Source organism: Notolabrus celidotus, chromosome 15 (genome assembly GCF_009762535.1).
Source record: "Notolabrus celidotus isolate fNotCel1 chromosome 15, fNotCel1.pri, whole genome shotgun sequence".
NCBI classification, from domain to species: domain Eukaryota; kingdom Metazoa; phylum Chordata; class Actinopteri; order Labriformes; family Labridae; genus Notolabrus; species Notolabrus celidotus.
The window spans coordinates 14,780,476-14,803,299 of NC_048286.1; the positions used below are offsets into that span (position 1 = coordinate 14,780,476).

The 22,824-nt window shown below is 40.0% G+C and overlaps 1 protein-coding gene across 1 annotated transcript in view; it reads left to right on the forward strand.

The window, feature by feature from the left end:
• cacna1eb (calcium channel, voltage-dependent, R type, alpha 1E subunit b) overlaps nt 1-22,824 on the forward strand; it is a 68,903-nt gene that overhangs the window by 44,087 nt on the left and 1,992 nt on the right. The window contains exons 14-49 of the mRNA XM_034702370.1: nt 1,663-1,743; nt 1,898-2,107; nt 2,237-2,349; nt 2,883-2,995; nt 3,242-3,373; nt 3,661-3,730; nt 4,136-4,253; nt 5,627-5,694; nt 5,871-5,938; nt 8,151-8,870; nt 10,223-10,485; nt 10,737-10,869; nt 10,974-11,103; nt 12,522-12,581; nt 12,725-12,831; nt 13,326-13,337; nt 14,349-14,445; nt 14,551-14,711; nt 15,114-15,251; nt 15,438-15,639; nt 15,743-15,907; nt 16,174-16,284; nt 16,399-16,479; nt 16,761-16,880; nt 17,030-17,095; nt 17,350-17,441; nt 17,582-17,756; nt 17,850-17,977; nt 18,332-18,428; nt 18,553-18,658; nt 18,792-18,899; nt 18,979-19,082; nt 19,776-19,882; nt 19,973-20,072; nt 22,087-22,222; nt 22,420-22,583. Of these exons, the coding sequence (XP_034558261.1) occupies nt 1,663-1,743; nt 1,898-2,107; nt 2,237-2,349; nt 2,883-2,995; nt 3,242-3,373; nt 3,661-3,730; nt 4,136-4,253; nt 5,627-5,694; nt 5,871-5,938; nt 8,151-8,870; nt 10,223-10,485; nt 10,737-10,869; nt 10,974-11,103; nt 12,522-12,581; nt 12,725-12,831; nt 13,326-13,337; nt 14,349-14,445; nt 14,551-14,711; nt 15,114-15,251; nt 15,438-15,639; nt 15,743-15,907; nt 16,174-16,284; nt 16,399-16,479; nt 16,761-16,880; nt 17,030-17,095; nt 17,350-17,441; nt 17,582-17,756; nt 17,850-17,977; nt 18,332-18,428; nt 18,553-18,658; nt 18,792-18,899; nt 18,979-19,082; nt 19,776-19,882; nt 19,973-20,072; nt 22,087-22,222; nt 22,420-22,583 (4,856 nt within the window). The remainder of the gene's footprint in view (nt 1-1,662; nt 1,744-1,897; nt 2,108-2,236; nt 2,350-2,882; nt 2,996-3,241; nt 3,374-3,660; nt 3,731-4,135; nt 4,254-5,626; nt 5,695-5,870; nt 5,939-8,150; nt 8,871-10,222; nt 10,486-10,736; nt 10,870-10,973; nt 11,104-12,521; nt 12,582-12,724; nt 12,832-13,325; nt 13,338-14,348; nt 14,446-14,550; nt 14,712-15,113; nt 15,252-15,437; nt 15,640-15,742; nt 15,908-16,173; nt 16,285-16,398; nt 16,480-16,760; nt 16,881-17,029; nt 17,096-17,349; nt 17,442-17,581; nt 17,757-17,849; nt 17,978-18,331; nt 18,429-18,552; nt 18,659-18,791; nt 18,900-18,978; nt 19,083-19,775; nt 19,883-19,972; nt 20,073-22,086; nt 22,223-22,419; nt 22,584-22,824) is intronic.

A 22,824-nucleotide genomic window follows, 5' to 3' on the forward strand; every position in this document is an offset into this window, starting at 1 on the left:
TTACATGATGGCTGCAGAAATGACTCTTTCAACTGTATGTGGAAACATGCCTAACCTTGTTCTACTCAACATTTTAACCACCTCTGTGCTGTGAGTGATTGTGCAAGCTGCAGGTAACCATAGCAACAATATTAATGCTTGATTTAATATTACCAATTCAGTCTCACTGGGGAAACTAAAGCCCTTTTTCAGACACGCACCTTGTTACATAAACATGTTTGCTATTTAACATGTTGGTCTCATGAGTCACTTTTACATAAAAAGTCAAATCATCAATCTGACGTGGATGGATGCACGTCGTGTTCAGCCTCATTAATACCCCTGTAGAACATTTTTCAGTGAAATAGACAAATAAATCAGCCTCTTAATAACTGAATGAGGCAAATTTACATAACTTGTTAAAGAGATTCTATTCATATCGGATGAGTCTGTAAAATATGTTTTATATGGAGAGTAAGACGGAACACAACATGTGAATAACCATATTTAGTATCAAACAAGCAGTCTCCGTTTTTGTCGTTCCAATATCCGTTTATGTGTTGCTTTAAATGCAGCATATGAACAAACAAGGATGTCTGAACATGTTACAGCGGTGCACTGTAAGTTATTCCCAGGAATGAGGCTAGAGATACAAACTCAACTGTGAAAATTGTGACTTAAAAGCAGTTATGATGATCCATAATCCTTCATTTTTCTAAATAATCACTGGCAAAATGTATTTAAAAGGATTTACGGGTTCATTCACATGCATTGAACTTTGCAGTTTCTCATTGCCACCTTCTGCATTATGTGCAAATACAAAATGAGGATTGTGGATCATTATGTGACTCTCCTGTGAGCTCTTAATGAAGATAAAACAACAACATTTCAACTAATGACGCTATCTACTTTATAGAGAGCCATCACTGTGGGGCGCTTGTTAAGCTTAGTTGGTATTGCAAGTGCTCCATGTGTAGAGGCAGAGTCCTAAACGCCCTGGTTGATGGTGTGACTCTGCCTGTGACCATTAGATGTTCACGTCAGCTAAAGATAAAGGATATAACATGAAAAAAAGAATCTCTGTCACTGACACCACCACTCTCAGTGTGTTAATAACTACAGCTTCACCTGATCACAAACCCTCTATGCTATTTTACCAAGCTGCAGTGGTAGATTTATGTTAGTGCATTGCATTGTGATCAAAATATGAATTAAATAAAGTCAACATGCATACACTGTATAAATGTCTATATTTAAAAGAGGACAGTACATAAATCAGCATACAAACACAATAAATAGGCAGCCACGTGAGATCAAGTAGTTTTCACAGCCAAACTGTATGCCAGATGTAGTGCAAAGTACAAATATGTGTGTTAAACACACACTCATGTTATTAAAAACACACAATACAGCACAAAAGTTCAAAAAAGAAGAGGATACAGATCAAACATTTTATAAAAGGCAAAAACTATCGTCAGTGTTGACAGTACAGGGTTTATATGGAGAGTCATCTAGATTTAATTAATGCGGATGTCACAGTTTAGTTTATTTAATGATGCTACTATCTCTTAATAAGACCTTCATTTCTAAAGAATGATCATTTTCTTTGTTGTTAGCATTTCCCTTCTAATATTGAGACATTTAAAGTATGAATAACCTGAAGCTTATGTGGAACACTTCTAGTGCTAAAGAGAGCGAGTAAGAAGACTGGAGCACGGAGAGGAGCTCCAGGGGATGAAAAGTTCACAGACACATCGACTGCCAGTGAGTGAGGATCTTTACAATTTCAGTCTGCTCACTTACTTTTTGCTTTAGGGCAGGCTTTAAAGTTATTCACATTCTGTAAATCTCACCTCCGCTTCACCTCTTCCTCCTGCCTTCTTACTCCCTCTGCTCTCCCTCCATCTTTCTCTCACAGGCATGTCTAGATCCAGGATGAACTTCCGCAGTGGCCGGCGTGGTCCTGCTGCCTACCTGCGGCGTAAAGAGCGCATGTTACGCATCTCCATCCGCCGCATGGTGAAGACAGATACTTTCTACCTGATGGTGCTCAGTCTTGTGGCTCTAAACACCATCTGTGTGGCTATTGTCCACCACAATCAGCCTGACTGGCTCACCATTTTCCTCTGTGGGTTTGAGTTTTGAATTATTCTTTTGAAAATGACTCAAGTCACGTCTGATGAAGGCTCTGTTTCTGTGCAGACAGCTGCCTTCTTATCCTTTTGTTTAATTGCTCTTCTTTTTTTCTCGTCTCCAGACTATGCAGAGTTTGTTTTCCTTGGGCTGTTTTTGGCTGAGATGTTTTTGAAAATGTATGGTCTGGGTTTCCGGCTCTACTTTCACTCATCTTTCAACTGTTTCGACTGTGGGGTGAGGTCCTATGTCTACTGTTCTGACTCCATAATACACCAGAAAATGAAAAAATCTAAGCAACTCTGTTTTATTTACATGGGAAAAGGTTTTACCTTAAAGCAAAAGTATAATTTTTGTTTATGCTTGTTTCCCGGTCAAGAAATAAAGACCACCAACAAAAGCAGATAAACCAATCACACAAGTTAACTAATCTTAAAAAATATATTCAAGCAGCTACACCAGCCTTTAGCAGCAATATGCCTAAATAGTGTACCTTGTAATTTCACAGGAAGAGTAAAGAAGTGGAGGCTTTCTGTTGTATTGTAGACATATACGTGTATATCTTATTGTGGACTTTGATTTGGCTCAGTGCGTCCAATGTATAGGTGCAAAAGCCGCAGCAGCCATGGGTTCCATTCCCACCTCAGCCCTTTGCTGCATGTTGTTCCCCACTTTCTCCTCCAGCGTTTCTTGTCTCTCTTCAGTTGTCCTGTCAAAAATAAGTAAAATGCCCCAAAAATGAAAAGTATATTTGTTGTATTGATTTGCAGGTCATTGTTGGCAGCATATTCGAGGTGGTTTGGGGCTTCTTCAGGCCGGGCATGTCGTTTGGGATCAGTGTACTCAGAGCGCTAAGACTTCTGAGAATTTTCAAGATCACAAAGTAAAGATCTTTTATTTGTGTGTATTGTATGTGGGTGAATGCATGTGGGTGTTTTTGTTTGTTGTTATCCTGTTTTTCTTTCTATCATCTCTTTCAGAGATGTATGATAGATTTCAGGGTGAAACGTTCAATGACAACAACTCTAGTCTTCTAAGTCAGACAATGAGACTAAGCCTGTGCTGGTTGCAAATTGTTATACCTAGCATATTTTACAGAGACAAATAGTGTTTGATTTGTTCTTGTCAGATATTGGGCATCTCTCAGGAACCTGGTTGTGTCCCTCATGAGCTCCATGAAGTCCATCATCAGCCTGCTGTTCCTTCTCTTCCTCTTCATCGTAGTGTTTGCTCTGCTGGGGATGCAGCTTTTTGGAGGAAGGTGAGTAAAAACTAAAAACTCTAATTTTTTCATTGATGGTGACAGCTTTCTTTTGATATTCATATATCATTTTAACCTACATATCCGATCAAACTGCAGTCTTTGTGTTGCCTACTACACCCTGCAAACGGAACTGCAGTTTCTTCAATGGTGTATGATGAAGAGGAGAGGAAATGATATGTCCGGATGAAAATAGCTCTGCATCCTCCTCCTCCTCTGCTTCCTCCTCCTCTTCCTATTCTTCCCTGGTCATATCTGACCCTGCTTTCTATCTGCCTTCCCTCTAGGTTCATCTTTGAAGATTACACTCCCACCAACTTTGACACATTTCCAGCTGCCATCATGACAGTGTTTCAGGTTTGGCTCCCACAGATCCCCTCGTTCTGCCTGCTCTCCATGACACATTGCACCCTGGGATATTTCTCACCCCAGGCGCAGATTAAACAACTCTGCTCACTCGCTCCCTACCCCCTGCCTCCGCTATCATCCCACACATCCGTGCACACATATGCGCACATGAGTATCAGACAAGTGAAACGTGAACAAATCCACATCAGATCTGCTACAAAACCAGCCGTACTGTGAAGGACTGTTTTGATCAGCACACATAGTAATGACTTATCTTTCTGCTGTTTTAATGGCATATTTTGAACTGGTCTGCATATGCAGTGAATATGTCCCCTGTTTCATGTACTTTAAAAGGCACATTTCTCAAATCAAATATGAACATTTATGTTATATATTCTTTGCATTTGCCTGCAGATTTTGACCGGTGAGGACTGGAACGAGGTGATGTATAACGGGATTCGCTCACAGGGTGGAGTGCAGTATGGCATGTGGTCATCCATCTACTTCATAGTGCTCACCCTTTTTGGAAACTGTATCCTTACTGACGCTTACATTGTAGTCATAGAGCTTTATATAGCTTCTTAACCTGTATGCTTGAGTAACTGCACCAGTATGATGGTGGTTGAGAAATACACTATTATAAATGGATGTCCTGCATTCAAAATATTTATCAAATTAAATCATCGAGCCACAACCATTAAATGTGTGATCAATAGAAAAAATCCTAGGATGCCAACAGAATGGTCACAGACCAAATTTGCAATGTAATGGATTATTATTGCTGCTGCATCACTTATGGTTTCTCCTAATTTAAAACCTTAGATTTTTTATAACTGAGTTAGTTTCTTTTTCTCACTTTATATATAAGAGCCAGATATTACAGTGGTATGGATCTTTTCACTTGACACCTTTAAGATAGGCTCAAGGGTTTACCCTAAAGTATTTAAATATGCTATTAAGATAAGATAAGATATTCCTTTATTCGTCCCACAACGGGGAAATTCATGGAGTTACAGCAGCAAACAAAAAGGTGTACAGTACAAGAATTTCAACAAGAATATATATAGAAAAAAATGTCCATCAGAGATGACAGCTTGGCCATAATTCTCCTGTCAGCCACCACCTCCACAGGGTCCAGGACTGAGCTGGCCTTCTTCCCCAGTTGGTTCAGTCTTGCTCTCCTGTATCCTGTCCGCCCACAGCAGGTGAAATCCTTCCAATGTGGCGTTCGTGTCCGGTGTTAGCTCTGTTAACATGATGCTACTCTGGTGCTGGGTTAGCTCGTCCACCTTATCGCAGATAGCTCTTACATTCCCCATAACGGTGGGTGGAAGGACAGGTCGAATCTGACAGGTAACTGGAATCAGATTAAGTACGCAAACACACTTCTTCCTTTGCTTTTAGCTGTGCACTACAGGTGCGTCTTCCAATTGTTTTCCTTCACTATCAGTTTTTAACGATCCTTATTATTTTTTCCTGTCATCTTCAAAATGGAATTAATGTTTTATGTTTGATTGTTTAGCGTTTAGGTCAGCAGCAGCAGCAAAAGCCAACACTGTTCTTATACTTACCACAATATAAAAACAATAAAACGGGCAGCTGCAGTAAAATCTGACAGTGCAGTCAAAGTTGCCAAAGATCATTTTTTGAAACTCTACTCCCTCGCCCAAATATTACAGTGTTTTCTTTATATTTACATTATATGTACAGATAATGAAGACACTTGAACCGTCTCTGTTTGCTTTGAAAGTCAGTGAGGTTTGGTTTGAAAAATCAATAAAACAGTGAGCTTCAATGTGTGTTATTTATGTCATTCAAACTCAATATGTGTTTATGAAAGACAGGTGGGAGTACACACACGGTAACTTTCCACAGGTGTGTTTTTCTTAACCGTCTCCATGACAGATACACTGCTGAACGTCTTCTTGGCCATCGCTGTGGATAATCTCGCCAACGCACAGGAACTGACAAAGGTTTGTACTATCTTTACCTCAGTGTTGGCAGTTTACCAACTTTCTTTATAAATACATATAGTACACACCTTTAGGGATGTATCTCACAAGTGTTATATATAACAGATATAGATGCATTTCTGGTGTTACAATAAAATGTTGTGTATATGTGAATGTTAATTTCCATTTTTTAACAGGATGAAGAGGAGGAAGAAGAGTTCTTCAACCAGAGATATGCCAGAGGTAGAGACGGCCTGATATCTGAGTAAGTTATTGCAGGTTTTAGTGAACAAAATAACAGTTCCAGGATGAGATGAACTTTCACAGCTCTAAGAAAGAGCTTAGTCGTCAGTGTTTGAGTGATTCTCAGATAAGGTCTCCTCTTGAAGAAATGGACATTTCTGATTGGGCTGAAAATGTGTCATAAACCTTTGAATTATTTTGTCTTTTTAGCAGCAATTAAAAGGTAGTGTAAGTCTTCTTCAGATATAGTATGAGTGCTGTGGGACAGCTGATGTTAGTCAACATGCTAATTTTGATCAAAGATGATATAATCACAAATCAAGGAGGTTCCACATTGCCAATGAAAGTAAACTCTCTGAGAACCAGTTCCTTCTGTTGCATGGTGAATGCCATGTTAGAAAGGCATGAATAATGGTGTAAGTGACCTGATAATGAATGTTAAATGAATGTGCCTGATTTAAAAGCATGACCTCTTGCTACAAGGCGATTACTTTAATCGTTTGCCAGCAAATAATAGAAGAATGAGGCAGATGGTGTTTTTCAAGTATTGTTGGGAACAGTTAAAAGTCTTGTTGTTTCACTGTACCAAGAGGAGGCACTTTTTGAGCGTGTCAGATTTGACAAAAGTTCCCTGCTTATTAGCACCCTGTTTGTTTACTGTGATAATGGAGCGGGGATGAAACTTGTATAACACAAGGCCCATCAGGACATTTATTACCAGAAATCTAGAATGTCTATTACTAAAGAGGTCTTGAGTTTACACACAGACACATGAAGTGTCTCTTTCAGAGCACTGGCCTAGCTTGGCTAGGACTGTAGTCATGATTTTACATGTTTTACATCATTAACTAAAAACTACTCTGGGCTCAAATAGGATCTTGAAGTCCATGCTAGTACATGAAGAAAATCCACTTGCTGAAACGTACTTGATTTCAGTATTAAAACGGCCATTTTATAGTCAAAAAATATATCTTTCCTTACCAATGACCTTGATTTTTTTGTTCCCCAAAGGCCACTATCTACAGACCAAACTGTGGAGAAAATTTGAACTACTCGATCATATTATAACATTATAACTGTAATCATATCATATCAGTGTTTTGAAGTGATTGATAACCAGATCTAAAAAATCCTGCAATTACTGTGAGGCCTTCCAACTACCTGAAACCATGTGGCATTAATCAAAATAGACTTATTTTTTAAGCTGTTTTCTTAATATAAGTTACAGGTTTATCACAACAGTGAAATGGTAGTTCTAGTTCTACTACGTGAAAGAAAACGCAAATAAAAAGGAAGCTGTACACATTGAGAAGTAGATGCACAGACTGACTCCGTAGTAGTGACACCGAGTGTATCATTTGTCTGTTACATATTTGAATGTTAGTGTTGTTTACGTTGCAGCTATCGAGATGTTGATTTTGATGTGTACAACTGTTTGCTGGTTCCATCACATTGTCTTGTTTTTATGCCTGTTATGTGATACTGAACAAAAGTTGTGAAATATTTGTCAGCTTTTGAATCTCTTGATAATAGACAAATATTTCACTTTAATGGCCAAAAAATGTGGCCCTTCTTTGATTGAGAAATCCACATTGTTTATCTTCAAGCAAGGATTTCACTTCCTTCAAATTCTTTCATAATCTTCAACAGATGTTGATCCCCCCTTTACATATTTTGTTCTGTGTCACAACAAATGTTCTGTGTATGTTGTAAAACACTAATGTCTTGTTTTCAAATAATCACTCATTGATTACATGGACAACAAAAGAAACTCCAGTAAGTATGATTGTATGCATCCCTGTCTCACAGATTTCCTTCCTTTAGTTCTCTCACTCAGTTATGTAGATTATGTTGTAGATGTTACACTCTTTGTATTTGTATTTTATTCCTTGCACCTTGCTCTGTTTTGTTCTTGTGGTTTCTGTTTTCTTCTTTTCTTATAATCTTACCTCTTAGGTAATATCTTTTAGTTTATGGATTTTAATTTTTGTATTTTTAGCTTGGAGTACTTTGCACATTTTTCCATGGGATTTTTTTTCCTTTTCTAATTAACTAACATTACAATTCACAGAAAAGGTATTTCCTTTTCTTGCACCTTTTATTTTTTGTTAAGTTATTTCTTTTATAAAATTGGTATGCTACTTGGACATAGTCTTAATGTTTCTTGTCACCAATATCTTAAATTTTAGCTTGTTGATGCAAAACATTGATGTGAAATATATTGTGGTCCTTAGTGGGAGGAGAAGACCCTACCTATACAGGAAACGAGCCATCCACAGAGGACGGCCAAACTTCCCAGAGGACCCTGATGGTGCACCGGGGGCCGCAGATGAACAGCCGCTCAATGCCAGACCTTTTTCAAATCGTCGCGAGAGGAGAAGAAAGGTCAACATGTCAGTGTGGGAGCAGAGAGCCAACCAGCTACGCAAACGTCGCCAGATGGCAAGCAGAGAGGAGCTGTTTAGCAGCCCGCCTGAGGAAACCAATGAAACCCCTGCAATCACCCAAGAGGCAAGCCCAGGACACCTGCCTGAGTCTCCTATGTCTGTTGGGATGCCCCTCCCTGAACCCCCAATGTCCGTCTCCATACCCATGCCAGAGCCTCCAACGGCTGAGCCTCTGGTCAACCTGAATGAGGAAAAATCCGGAGGAGGAAATCATCGGGCTGCAGGTGGGGGAAGGCATAGGATGGGCCGCAAGTTCAGACCCAGTCAGGGGCCAGAAGAAGGGGCGAGACACAGACGCCACCGTCACCGAGAAGCTCGACCTGAGGCCAAGAGTTTGGAATGTTCCCATATGCCACACGAGGTGCTACAAGTGAGACGATCGCTCAGCCAAGAAAGGAAGATACTAGATGAGAGGGAGGAGAAATCGGAGGTGGAAGGAGGATCGGTCCAAGATGATGGAACAACCATCGTCAACCCATATGCTGAAGTCGGAGATGACTGTAGAAGGTGAGGTTGTTCTCATGTAGTCCCTTATAAAGAGATTTCCAAAAGAGGGGTTATATGTTTCTCATGAACTTAAGCATATTTTTTTTAGCATTGTTTCTTTATCCTGTTATTTAATCTCTCTTCTTCTGGTTTGTAATTATTTGCTGAAGGCCATTTCAACTGAAATGTCAACGGATGTTTTTCCCCTGAGAGAGAAGCACCTTGTCATTTCTCTTTTTATAGCATATTAATAATTTCTTAAGAGTTAATTTCACATGCCCAAATCCACTTCAGTTAATACCTGCTGTATTCATTCTACCAATCTATCCTGGCTGAGATGAGATCCCCTTAAAATGAGGTGAAGAAGAAGAAAAAAAACTGCCATCACTGAACTTGACAAAGCATTTCTGCCCAAAGCAAAAACTTTAGACCCTGTTCCACATCTCTTCTTTTTGAATCACACAAGTATCTATCTCTTTACAGTTTCAAAAACTATATAGACCTTTAACTGGAAATAAAAAGTGAGTCTAAAGTAGCCATGCTTGCTGGAGCAGACAATGGTATGTAGAACAGTACAACAAAATGCTGACTTGCATGATACAATGCTAACATCCAGGGCAGCAGGTTTATTATTCCTTGCATTAACCATACAGCTTTATTGTTTTGGCATTCTCACAGGTGTAAATTAGCCCTAAATGTTAAGCTAGCTGGATACATAGAGCTAAACACCAAAAATAAAAATGTTTATTCTAATGCTAGTAACAATGCTAAAATACTGGTGTTTAACAAGGTTATCTTTTCTCATGTATTCACCACATTAGTTATGTGTTTTAGCATGCTAATATGTGCTAATTAGCCCTAAACTCAAAGTAAAGCTGAATACATAAAGCTAACAAATGTTAGTGAAATTGCTAACACATGTCTAGCAGGTTTACTTTTCCTAATGCATTAACCACGTCATAAGTGCATAGTCTGCTAACAGGTGTTAATTAACACTGAACTAAATGGAAAAGTGGATAGAGAGAGCTCAGTACTCACAAGAAATGGTGCAACAATGTTAACTGTTTATCAGGCTCCTCATTTTTCTCTTGTTCGCCACATTTGTGTTTGCATGCTAACAGGTGCTGACTCCTACTAAGTTCAAAGCAAAGCTGAAGCTGTTGAGACGGTCTTAAGCTCAGAATTTAATCATGACCTCATGATGCACAATAAATGACCAAGTTTTCATAGTGACAGGGATCTTCACCAAATGTATCTGATAGTTGTAGAGACATTTCAGACAAAAGTGGACTGAAATGGAATACCCACCAATGTGTAATACTAAAAACTTGAATACTTGTTGAACTGATTTGAGATTTTCTTCACTGTCTTAGATCTATTTTACCTGGTGCCGACATCCCTGACCCTCCCCAGTGTGAGCAGCTGCTAGATTGCTCCTGGTCAGAACAGGGGGAAGGTAGACACTCAGACCAGTACCAGCCTGTGGAGTCTGCCTTAGAGGCCACTGAGTACACTGTGAGGACCATTGAGTCAGAAAGCCGCCCTGTCTCCCTGAAACGTAACAAAGCTAACTTGGAGGGAAGCGTGGCCATTGAAATGTCTGCACAGCCGCTGCTGGAGCTTACGCCCATGACAGGTAATACTGTGAATACTCTCACTGCAGTCACTGTTTTACTGAGCATCATCAAGTGGGATTAAGCATCAGTATCACTCTGGCTCACCGTGTGTAGGTGTTTCTGACATCTGATAAGAGTGCCACACTTTTCCTTTTTTTTGTTTGATGAATCTATTGTGCTGGTGACTCACATTGTTCTTTCTTTTTCATTGCAGTCCATGCACAGCTAAAACATTCACTTCTCTTCTCTCAAATCTCCATCTGGGTTTTAGGGAACAATAAAGAGTTGGAGGCATACGACTCCGAGGAGGAACTTGAAACCGAGGAGGAAGAGGAGGAACCTCCTCCTATGCCTCCCAAACCTGTAGCTCCAGACAGCATGTTCATTTTTAAGGCATCAAATCCGTAAGATACAAAAAGATCCACAGAATCATCATTTGTGAAATGAATAGCAGTAATATCTGCTTGTTCTCATCTCTGTTAACTTCTTCCCCTTTGTTTATCTGCAGTATCAGACGGATATGTCACTATGTGGTCACCATGCGCTATTTTGAGATGACCATCCTCATGGTGATTGTGGCAAGCAGCATTGCCCTGGCTGCTGAGGACCCTGTGTGCACAAATTCAGACAGAAACAAGGTGAGATCACAGGAAAAGTCTCCCAAAGATCTATTCATGATCTAAATTCACGTGTGTAGGACATCAGTCCATGTCAGCCCATATAAGTATAGAAATAGAACTAGGTCAACAACATTTTGAACATGTCAGCAGGCAAACATGTTAATAGCTGTTCCAAATGGCCACAGGATAAAAAGATTTCTGTCACAAATACAACATATTTAGAATATAACTTTTTATTTATAAGTCAAAAGAGGTGTACAAGCTTTCAGGCAAATGTCTATAAATGGTTACTTCAGTAAAAATATTATGTGAAGTCGCCTGTAAGTTAGGCTTTATATCTATGAGCATTCCTTCATCAAAGAAGAAATTATTTAAAGAAACAGAAAAATATATTTAGTGATACATGTATTGCCCAACTTACTCTTAAAATACCAAAGAGGGAATCATTTTGCCTGGGGTTTACTTTCTGATCTCTAGTTGACAAAACACTGTCTCAGCAACAATGTGTCGTGACACATTTGGTTTCACGCACGTCCAAGGTGACAAACAGCAGCTTTAACTGGGACATAGCTGTGCAAATTGTTTTTCACTGTTTTTTTTACAACTCAGCATCATGAAAAGTGTCAAGCGTGACCAAATAAGCACAAAGTAGTGAATCTACATTGTAGCTGGTGTCAGTTTTAGCAATAAACAGAGTAGAGACACGCACTCACGACACACAGTCACATTTGACATGCCAGTCATTTCCCATTGTTGGATGACATCACCACGGACCCTGAATAGACATCTGTCCTAGTTGAAGTAAATCATTCTAACCAAATATGTCTTCTGGTAGAAGTCCAGCTATTGAGTCCGGCATCCAGAATATGTCACTGTGAACTCTGTTGATGGAAATGTATTACAGCATATACTTGGTAGCTATTTCAAGGAATTCAGAGCTCAGGAGAGGAATCAGATTTGTGTCCTTGCTTATTTTAATCTATTTCTAAAGCGTTTGTGAATATGTTTCCAAGAAAACTATATTGGTAAACTATGGTTTTCTTAGAAACACGCTCATTTAGCCTTTTCAAGTTTCTATTCAAAGGAAATAGCATCCTTCAATTACAGTTTGACAAGCATGCCAACAAGATTACAGGCTGAAGCAGTTATTGTTCTTCCTGCTTTTACTACTGCTAATTCTATTCTCAGCAAAGATTAGTTGTTACATCTTTAAAAAAACACATGGGCATTCATTTGATAGAGTCTAATTATCACACTTATTCTAACATCACAGCTGACAGGAAGTATATACCATACATATTTTTAAAAAAGTATGCAGTACAAATGTAAAGAATAACTTTGTAGAATGGATTTTTGACACAGCAAAACCCCTGAGAAAAGTCTATTTTGTATCAATGTCTTTTAGCTGTATTATTCTGTGTTTGTTTATGATCTAGGTCCTGCGTTATTTTGATTATGTCTTCACCGGAGTCTTCACCTTTGAAATGATAATCAAGGTTGGTAACTGAAGCTAATTTTAATCTTGATCTCTCACTTTAAAGAACTTTTATAGACTCTATCTGAACTCTGAGGTGTTTCTGTCCCAGTGTGTATATGATCCATTCTTTCTTTGTGTCTGTGTGTCATATTTATCCCATAGATGATAGACCAGGGTCTCATCCTCCATGACGGCTCTTATTTCCGAGACATGTGGAACATCCTGGACTTCATCGTGGTGGTGGGAGCTCTCATTGCATTTGCTCTGACGTGAGTCACTGTATAGTGCCGCCTGTTGATGACTAATGACTGACTCACTGCAGCAAATCGTTTTCTGAGCATACAGTATTGTTATAAACGACCTTCCTTTAAAGACGCGTTCAAAAATGCAGTCCGGCCCAATGACAAAGGAGCAGCTCCTAACTGATGGCATGCCTGGGTCTGTGAAGTGTGTAACTCAGATGTAACTGTTGGTATAGATTTCTGTGTAATTTTGGGGAATTCACTTGGGTGGGATGTGTCATGACTGCTGTTAAAAAGCCTCTACTGTATTTGTTTCTGTTGTCGTTCCCAGCCTGGGTGTGACAGATAACTGACTAAACCTTTTATCCGCCTTCTGCTGTACTGTACAGGACTGTACTGTGGATTTCTCTGTTGTGAATATAGATGTGATCCTTTGAGCTTTGCTCACAGTGTATCTCCTTTTATGCCTCAATTTTTTTCTCTGTTGTTCCTGTGGATTTTATCACTGTTGGGGCTACCAGGAATGTGATGGGGTAAAAATTTCTGTCACACTAAATGTCAATGTCTTCCATAAGCCTTGAGTATGAATCTTGGAATTGTATTTGTATATATTTTTTCTCATTGTGTTTTTGTTTTTCTTGTTACGTCTTTAAATCTCACTAACAGTTATCAGGGATTAAATGTTGGACAATTAGGCTTCTTCAGTAAAACATCTTTGCCTTCTTGTTACCTGCTGTGAATAAATAGGTTTTTGAGTTAAACTAAAATCACACCACATAGAGTTGAGTTTTGGTTACATAAAAAGATAGAAAAAATAAAGACATAATATGATTCAGTGTTGTGGCCTTGATAGGAGAAAATGTGTTAGTATTACAAAAAAATACACACATAAAAAAAACTACCTCTTATCTATTATATCACACCAAATATGATGAAAGCATTTCCAAGGACACAGAGCACACAAAGCAAAAACACATGAGTCTTAGTTGCACAACTTCTTATTGAGTAAAGTGAGGCAGAACAAACAAAAGGTGCAAACCTTTGAATCTAACCTTGACATTCCTCAGTGCATGTGCATGTGCATGTGCATGATGCACTGAGGAAGGTCCAGGTTCCTCACCTCCGCCCCAGAGAAGACATTAATGTAGGACAACTTTTCAAGGCGCTGTTGGATACCTATGCACAAATGACATGTTGACATACATAATAGACAGAGATAAAGGTATTCAGTTCATTATTAACCCAAATTTAAGCTTAAAAACATTGAAGTTTTCCCCTGTCGCAATGATTTCTAAATACTTATTTAAGAGTCAAATTTTTAAGAAGTCTCAATGTTTTAAATCCCTGACACCTGCTGGGCTTCGTACGAGCACTCTGAAGGTGAAATTCAGTTTTTCATTGCATTTTTATGTTATGCACTTGTGTCTTTATTTTATTTAACTGTGTGTTCTTTCACTGTTATATATGTCACCATGCCATGTGTCCTTGTTCTGGAGTTTGAGCGTACAACTATATTCCTAAGTGTTGTATTTCAATGTCAACAGAAACAACAAAGGCAGAGACATCAAAACAATCAAGTCTCTCAGAGTTTTGAGAGTTCTGCGGCCTCTTAAAACCATCAAGAGGCTTCCTAAACTCAAGGTATGATGTAAACATTTGCAAACAGTCTCCAGGATTTTGTTTTCTGGTGGTATTTCACAGATCTCTGACAGGTTGCGCTTACTTTGCTATCCCTCTTCTCTGCAGGCTGTCTTTGACTGTGTGGTCACATCTCTGAAGAACGTCTTCAACATCCTCATCGTGTACCAGCTCTTCATGTTCATCTTTGCTGTCATCGCTGTGCAGCTCTTCAAGGGGAGGTTCTTCTACTGCAATGACAGCTCCATGAATACAGAGAAGGAATGCCAGTAAGTGACTGTAACTAAACCTGAAGGGAGAGAGGTACTCTGATCTAATAAGAAAAGTTGCAACACTAAAATGTAGAAATATTTTGTTACCAGTGAAAGTCCTGTCCTCAATGTTTTACTCAAGTAAAAAAGATAACCAAAAGTGAAATTGCTCATAATAAAAAATAGTGTGTCACATATTGTATTATGATTTTGATGTATATGTTTGCACAATGCTTAAAACTAGTTGAATCGCCTCCTGCTGGTCGAATTAAGAAACAGAAGCAATGTGATTGTCTGCAGAGCCTCAGATTTTCACGTCAATAGCACGAGGGAAGGGTTTTATCTCTCTTTATTAAAACTGCTGTTTCAATAAGTGAATTAAGTGCATCATTGACCTGTGGGCCTCTCTGTTCCCTACAGAGGCTACTACATTCACTACAGCAGAGAAAAGAAGGAGGTGAAGAGACGAGAGTGGAGGAGACACGAGTTTCACTACGACAATGTCTGCTGGGCGCTCCTTACTCTTTTCACTGTCTCAACTGGAGAGGGATGGCCTCAGTAAGTTGGTTCTTACTTAGAAAACAGTTCAGAAGGATCATGGACTTCAAGTATAACCTTTAAAATCTCCTAAAAAAATAGTGGTTTAAACGCCACATAAGTTCATAAGTTTGAACATTGTGATGTTTTGATTTAGTGGTCTAGGAAAGATCAACGACATCTCTGCTTTCGTCTTTTTCCTGCCAGGGTCCTGCAGCACTCCACCGATGTAACAGAGGAGGATATCGGGCCGAGTCGAGGAAACCGGATGGAGATGTCCGTTTTCTATGTGGTCTACTTTGTGGTTTTTCCCTTCTTCTTTGTCAACATCTTTGTGGCTTTGATCATCATCACCTTCCAGGAGCAAGGCGACAAGATGATTCAGGAGTGCAGCCTGGAGAAGAACGAGGCATGAGCATCTTAAACAAAAATACTCATAAGCACAGATAAGTACATTCAGTTAACACCTCTGTGTTTCTGTTTGTTCTTTGTTTTTAATTTGCCTCCACCAGAGAGCTTGCATCGACTTCGCCATCAGCGCCAAGCCGATGACCCGCTACATGCCCCAGAACAGACAAACGTTCCAGTACAGACTGTGGCACTTTGTGGCTTCACCTTCTTTTGAATACACGGTGCTCGTCATGATCGCTCTCAACACTGTGGTCCTCATGATGAAGGTAAAAAATAAATCAATCATTTATCAGCAGTGGAAGAGTCCCGTCTGTTTGTTCTGCATGCTGATGTCATATCCTGGACTCAGAAATTTGATTTGGAGTACCAAATAAAGTGACTGAGGTGGATTTTAGTGTTTTTTAAGTTTCCGTTTTTATCAATGATTGACATTAAATGATGCTCTCTCTATTTTAAATAGTCAAAGTGGTCATTGTAGATAGATACATCAAAATGTAATACGTGGTATCTAAATATTCTTCATCTCCCACAGTACCACTCGGCCCCGACAGCCTATGACACAGTCCTGAAACACCTCAACACGGCCTTCACTGTCCTCTTCTCTTTGGAGTGTATTTTAAAGATCATGGCATTTGGTCTTGTGGTGAGCATTTCAAACATAGAATGGCAGAAATTATCTATATGAAGTGTTGCTCTGCAGATAGAGGATGTGTGTACATTAGTTATGCAAATTAAAGCACTCTTCCTTTTGTCACAGAACTACTTTCGAGACACTTGGAATATTTTTGATTTCATCACTGTTCTTGGCAGCATCAGTGAGATAATTGTGGATTTACAGGTAAGTGACTGCCAAGACACCATTTCATTTTCACACTGTGGTGACCCAAAATAAAAGTGACGGAAATAGCCAGCTTTGAACGCAGCGTTTTTTATTTTCTGTCCGAGTCTCCTGGTGTGCTGTGATCCCTGCCTCCAGACACAACTTAAGTCATGTTGTGATGAATTTGCCATCTGTGTTTTTACGTCCTGTCTCTGCCATCTGTCTGCCGCTCTCTCTCTTCTCTATCCCTTCTTCCTCTCGAGTCACCCTCTCTCCAACCATCCATGCGTGATTCCCAGTCGGTGAACACCATCAACATGAGTTTCCTGAAGCTGTTCCGAACAGCTAGGTTGATCAAGCTGCTGAGACAAGGATACACCATCCGTATTCTGCTGTGGACGTTTGTACAATCTTTTAAGGTTGGACATGTTTACATCAGCTTCTTCTTACATGTTGCTTTAACTGCTTACACCAGACGGATGATTAAATCTTTTTGGCAATAAAACAATTTAAGTTTGTACTTTTATGAGAAGTTTTAATCAAAACTTTGCTGTCTTTTCTCCAACAGGCTCTACCATATGTCTGCCTCCTTATTGCAATGCTTTTCTTCATATATGCCATCATTGGAATGCAGGTACCCTTTCACTGATATAACACAATCACTCATATATACCCGACCAGTATTAGACTACAGTATTGACTGAAAATACACATTTTTCTACGGTTAACTCTTTCATTTCTCTTCTTCATAACAAGATTAGTGTTTGATTTTTACATATTCCCTTTTTAAATAGATCCCAGGAAGATTTCTAAATTTCTAAATTGAGAAAATGGAAATTCAATAACACAAAAAAAACTCATAACTAGTGATTCTGTTGTTTTCTGCAGGTGTTTGGAAACATCAAGCTCAATGACGATAGCCACATCACTCAACACAACAACTTTAAGACCTTTTTCAGTGCTCTGATGCTGCTCTTCAGGTGGGTTGATCAGGAAACATCCTCTTGACTTGATGAATTCTGTTTCATTTGAGTTCATTCTCTTTCTTCCCTGGGTTTATTTTGCAAAGAAGATCTTAATTTTGTCTCAACCCGACATGTGCTTTTGTTTCAACCTCCAGGAGTGCGACGGGGGAGTCCTGGCAGGAGATCATGCTTTCCTGTCTCTCAGGTCGAGAGTGTGAACCAGACTCCTCCATCGCCCCCGACACCACGTCTCCAGACCACGAGGGAGGCTGTGGGACCGACTTTGCTTACTGCTACTTTGTCTCATTCATCTTCTTCAGCTCCTTCCTGGTACACACATGAGCAAAATGTCATTATGTGTGCATATTTGACATTTCCTCTACTCTTTTGCCCTGAATGTTCCTCTCCTTATGTCTCTTTCAGATGCTGAATTTATTTGTGGCTGTGATCATGGATAACTTTGAGTACTTGACAAGAGACTCCTCAATCCTGGGTCCACATCACCTGGATGAGTTTGTTCGTATCTGGGGGGAGTACGACCGTTTGGCATGGTGAGATCTGAATCCTTCTGTATTTTCACATTTATTCTCACAGAACCAACAATCATGTTCTATCTTTATCCAGCAGAGGGCCATCACAGAGTGTGAAATGTTCATGTATTTTTCAGTGCAACGAGCCACAAGCTGACATAATTAGAGTCCAAAAGAGCATCTAGAGTTCACAGGGCTAAAGTTCTTGCAGGAAAAAAGCTCTAAATATGTCAAATGTGAAATAGGTTCCAGAACTTGAAGAGATTGATCTACATCAGAGTAGAGTTTTGTGCATCTCTGAAACAACCTCACCACCTTCTGCTTCTGTTTCTCCGACCCCCCTTCTTGCTCATCACTCCTGTGTTTCCTCTGAAGTGGTCGCATCCACTACACTGCTATGTACGAGATGTTAACACACATGTCCCCACCACTGGGCCTTGGTAAAAAATGTCCTGCTAAGATCGCTTATAAGGTATTTAAACTATTTGACAGAATATTTGGCTGTAAAAATCTATTATGAATTCGGTTTATTACAGTGGAATATGCCATTAGAGCAATTCTAAGTCTTCTTCTCTCTGTCCCTGTTTGTATCTCAGAGGTTGGTGTTAATGAACATGCCTGTGGATGAGGACATGACCGTCCACTTCACCTCCACCCTGATGTCGCTCATCCGCACGGCTTTGGAGGTCAAAATAGCAAGAGGTCAGGGGCACTGAAGAGCATTTAGGATATTGACTCAAGGGTTACAACTAACTACTTCAATGAAGTTTATATTTCATTATTATATGATATATGATGAATTTCTCTGGATGTTAAAAATGTGTGTTTGCCACAGGTGGGGAGGACCGTCTCGCTCTGGATTCTGAACTGCAGAAAGAGATTAGTATCATTTGGCCTTATCTGCCCCAGAAGAATCTGGATCTTCTGGTTCCTATCAACAAAGGTCTGTCTCTAACTATGGACGACATTCTCAATATAATACTGAGAGACAGAAAGTTAATGTTGTGCATCTGCCTTTTCAGATACAGACATGACGGTGGGAAAGATCTACGCTTCAATGATGATAATGGACTACTTCAAACAGAACAAAGCCAAGAAACTCAGGCTACAACTTGAAGCTCAGGCTGTTAGTAACTTTTCTGAACCTCACTGCATTTTTTATTGAGTCTTGCAAATGAAAACACAAATAAATAGAGACATAAATACATTTCTTAAAAAGCGAAAGAAAAAGTTCCGACTCCCAACGTTTTATTTCCTCCTGTAGGACTAGAGGCCCATGTTTAAGGCAAAAGTTGATCTGTCACATATGATAGCCAATGACACCTTCAAAGGCTAGAGTGCTTCCATATCTTAGCTCAGATGTTAAAAGAGAAACACACAAAATCTGCTCTTTCGTTTTCTTGAATTTGATGGGAAAATATAGATTAACTAAAGCTGAGAGTCTGAGCTGTATTTGTTTTGACAATCTTGCAGTTTTGAAAGCTAAGAATCAAGATCAGGACCAAAATGCAGACTACAGAGGTAGAGCAAGTCAACTGTTTTATTGCACAAAAGCAATGAGCAAAGGTGTAGCGGGCGAGAATCAAAACCAGCCAGGAGTAGGCACTGTTGAAAGTCCAAAAAACAGCCAACACCCAATACACAACAAATGAAAAACGATGATAAAGGGCACATGGTCGTAAGAAAGCACACAAGGGCAGGAGGAGCAGTCTTTTGAGCAAACTCAAATTTGGGGTGATGAGTACTTTTTAAAACATGAAAAATAAATGCATTACGTAGACAAGGACAGCACATAATGGTGTTTGTTTGATTTTTACAGAAGAGCAACTTAATGTTCAAGCGTCTGGACGCATCCACCCTCCCAGAGGACATTCTGTCCAACACCCAGACGCTGCCCATGATGGCCCACAGCGCCGGCTCAGCCTTGTGAGACTGGGCACACCTGAACATTTGCTACATTTGTACGCGTGTCTCTCTTTCTGTCTTAATTTATTGTTTCTCTCTGTCCAAATACAGGACCAGAGGAGGTTTCGTGGCTTTGAGCCCCATCTCACCGCAGGAACTCTTCATGCAGCCCATCAGCTCTGATGCTGATGTTAGTCAACAGCAGAGTCTGGTAAGAAACAGGACCAATGTGATGCATCCAATAATACCACAACCATTTCATAGAGCAGTGGTTCTTAACCTTTCAATCACATTTATCTTCTCACAAGTTGTCTATACGTGTTTGTATCCTTCATGGGCTGTTATGCAGATATTTTTTGCAGCTCAGTTTTAAAAGCTTAACATAATTTTGAGGGAACAATGTCTGGCTTCTATCTTAACCTGACATTATTTTTAGAGTCAAGGTATGGGTCAAGCATGAGCTGAAATGTTCTTGTGATTAAGAGAGCACACAGTGGGTTTGAAAACAGTCAGAGAGAGAAGATGGCATTCGTACGCCATGTCTTAACTTTCAAATGTCTCTTCCTGAGTGCAGCTCAAACACACACACTTTCTAGATAAAGGCTGTTTGAAGCAGACCATCAGAATAAAAAAGCATCCAATGAAACAAAAGCTGCTCCCATATCAGTGGAACCATCCTGGATAAGCATCCAGCACTGATCGAGGATAATAGTAGATGAGGGCTCAGTTGAGTGAATCCACTTCAGATGTGAAGTGCAGCTTGCACCAGGCATCAGTTAGCCTACGTCACACACTCAAAGACATAATCTCTAAACTTTGTGTTTCTTATATAACACAGCTTGTTACAGAGAGGGAAATAAAACAATGGCAGTTGCATGAAAAGCAACTCTTTCCCAAGTTAAGGTTTTGAACCACTGTCCTAGAGCAAAGACTTTCAGACTCAAATTGAATCACTACATTGTTTTATTTCAGTGTTTAATGACACATCAACATAAAAAATGTTTTATTTTGTATCAGATTGTTTCAATGGATGACATTGCTGTGACTTTTCTCACTGCGTTGCAGAGCTCGGCACTGCTGCTGTCTGTGCTCCCGTCATTTATTCCTGTGGAGGTTGGATTTTCCGAGGCAGACTGTCAAACAGTCGTTGTTTCACTGTGTCTTTACTGTCTGGTTTAACTGGTTTACGTTGCCTGCTAGATCAATGACATGAACCTATACTGAAATATCCACACATTAGTGTTTGCTCTTGCACAGGAATGTGTTCGACCCCTGGACGGATGTTGTGTGACACTCTTTGTGTAGCTATTGGGACCTGAACCTGCATGATGGAATGAACAAGGCTTGAAATATGGAGTCCATCTTTCCCTGTGAACTGTTTTGTTCCTCGTCTTTTCTCGCTCCTCTTGTCCACTGTTTGCTCCTCTTTCCGACACACACTGTTTCTATTCCTCCTAAAAAGTCAGTTATCTGTTGCTAGTTGTTGGTTTGTCCATTTTTGGCTGGAATGGTGATGGTGATGGCTATGATAGATGACCCTCAGTGATGAAATGGCTTGTCTGCTCTCCTCTCACCTGAAATGGACCTTCGTATAGAGAGATGGGCCTGATCGGTGCTCTGTCTCTCCTTGCCCTCCTCACTTGTGTCTGTACTCACCTAGGTGGGCGAGTGCACTTTGGGGATTGAACCCCCACTGGAGCTTCCTCAGGGGAGGGGCCTGTGTGTGCGGGCCTCTTCCATGCCTCGTCTGGCTGTAGATTTGCAGGTACACACATCTTCCTTGACCCAGCCTGTGTACTGGATCTTGAGGACATCAGTGGCTGCATGGGCTCTGATGCCAAAGTGCCTGGTTACTTATGTGCACGAGATGCTGAGACGTTTGAACCAGTAGAGTTAAGGCTTGTCTTTTCTATGTTGGGAGTTGTATTAAGGTTAAAAGAAACTTACACAATAAGGTGTAATGTTTTGAATGCTGATGCCTTGCCTTCTTACCTTGATCTTTTTCACCTCCAGAGTAGAGGAAACTAAACCTAAGAAGTCTATTTGGATGTATTGTCTGTTTGCACCGACTCAAGCATGATTTTGTCCAACTAATTCTCAGCAGTGGTCCACTTGTTTCTGAAAAAGTTATCTGAATTTACAGAAATTAAATGTCTTCTTTGTGTATGTACTTTGTTCCTGCATGTTTGTCTTCTTTTGTTTCTGTGTGTTTTCATGTACAAAAGCAGACAGAGGTTGCAGGCGGCTCTATGAAGCGTTCAGTCTCCACTGTCGCCGATCAGCGGGTCAACGGACTGTGGCAGGACGAGAAGAGTCCTGAGCGACTGTATCGACCTCGCCACAAAAGCTACAAGGCTGCTGGTAAGTCCTGTTAAGTGGTATTATCATCATTTAACATTTGATGGTACACAGCATGAAGTGGGTTTGTTTGTGTTACAATACAAGTGTATAAAAGAGGGAAAATGTCATAAAACTGACTTTGTATATGTATGTATGTTGTTTTATACATTATTTATCCTACTTCAAGAGTTCTCCTTTTCTGGATACCTCTCCTCTAGTTTCTCGGTCTGAGCACTGGCAGAAAGGTGACAGAGAGCGCGGCAGGTCAAAGGAGCGCTGCCACCTTCTCTCTCCTGGCGCATCTCGTTCAAACTCGGAGGAAAGAATTATGCAGCCCTCCCGATCCCCTAGTGCAGAGAGGGCACAGCCCCGTGATAAACAGGTGGGCCAGAAAAAAATCTTACTAATGACCGAAAACCTGTGAATGGCGAGCTGAATTTTCACCTCTTGATTATTGTGGACAGAAAAATTCAGAACAATGATATCATTGAGACATTTATGGAAAACTTAACATAAAGCAATGCTATCAGTCAAATCGAGGAAAAGCAAGATGCGGATGGAGAGTCAAGTTACTCCATAAACATTACTACTAAACTTAATTGACTTACACAATATTGTTTTAT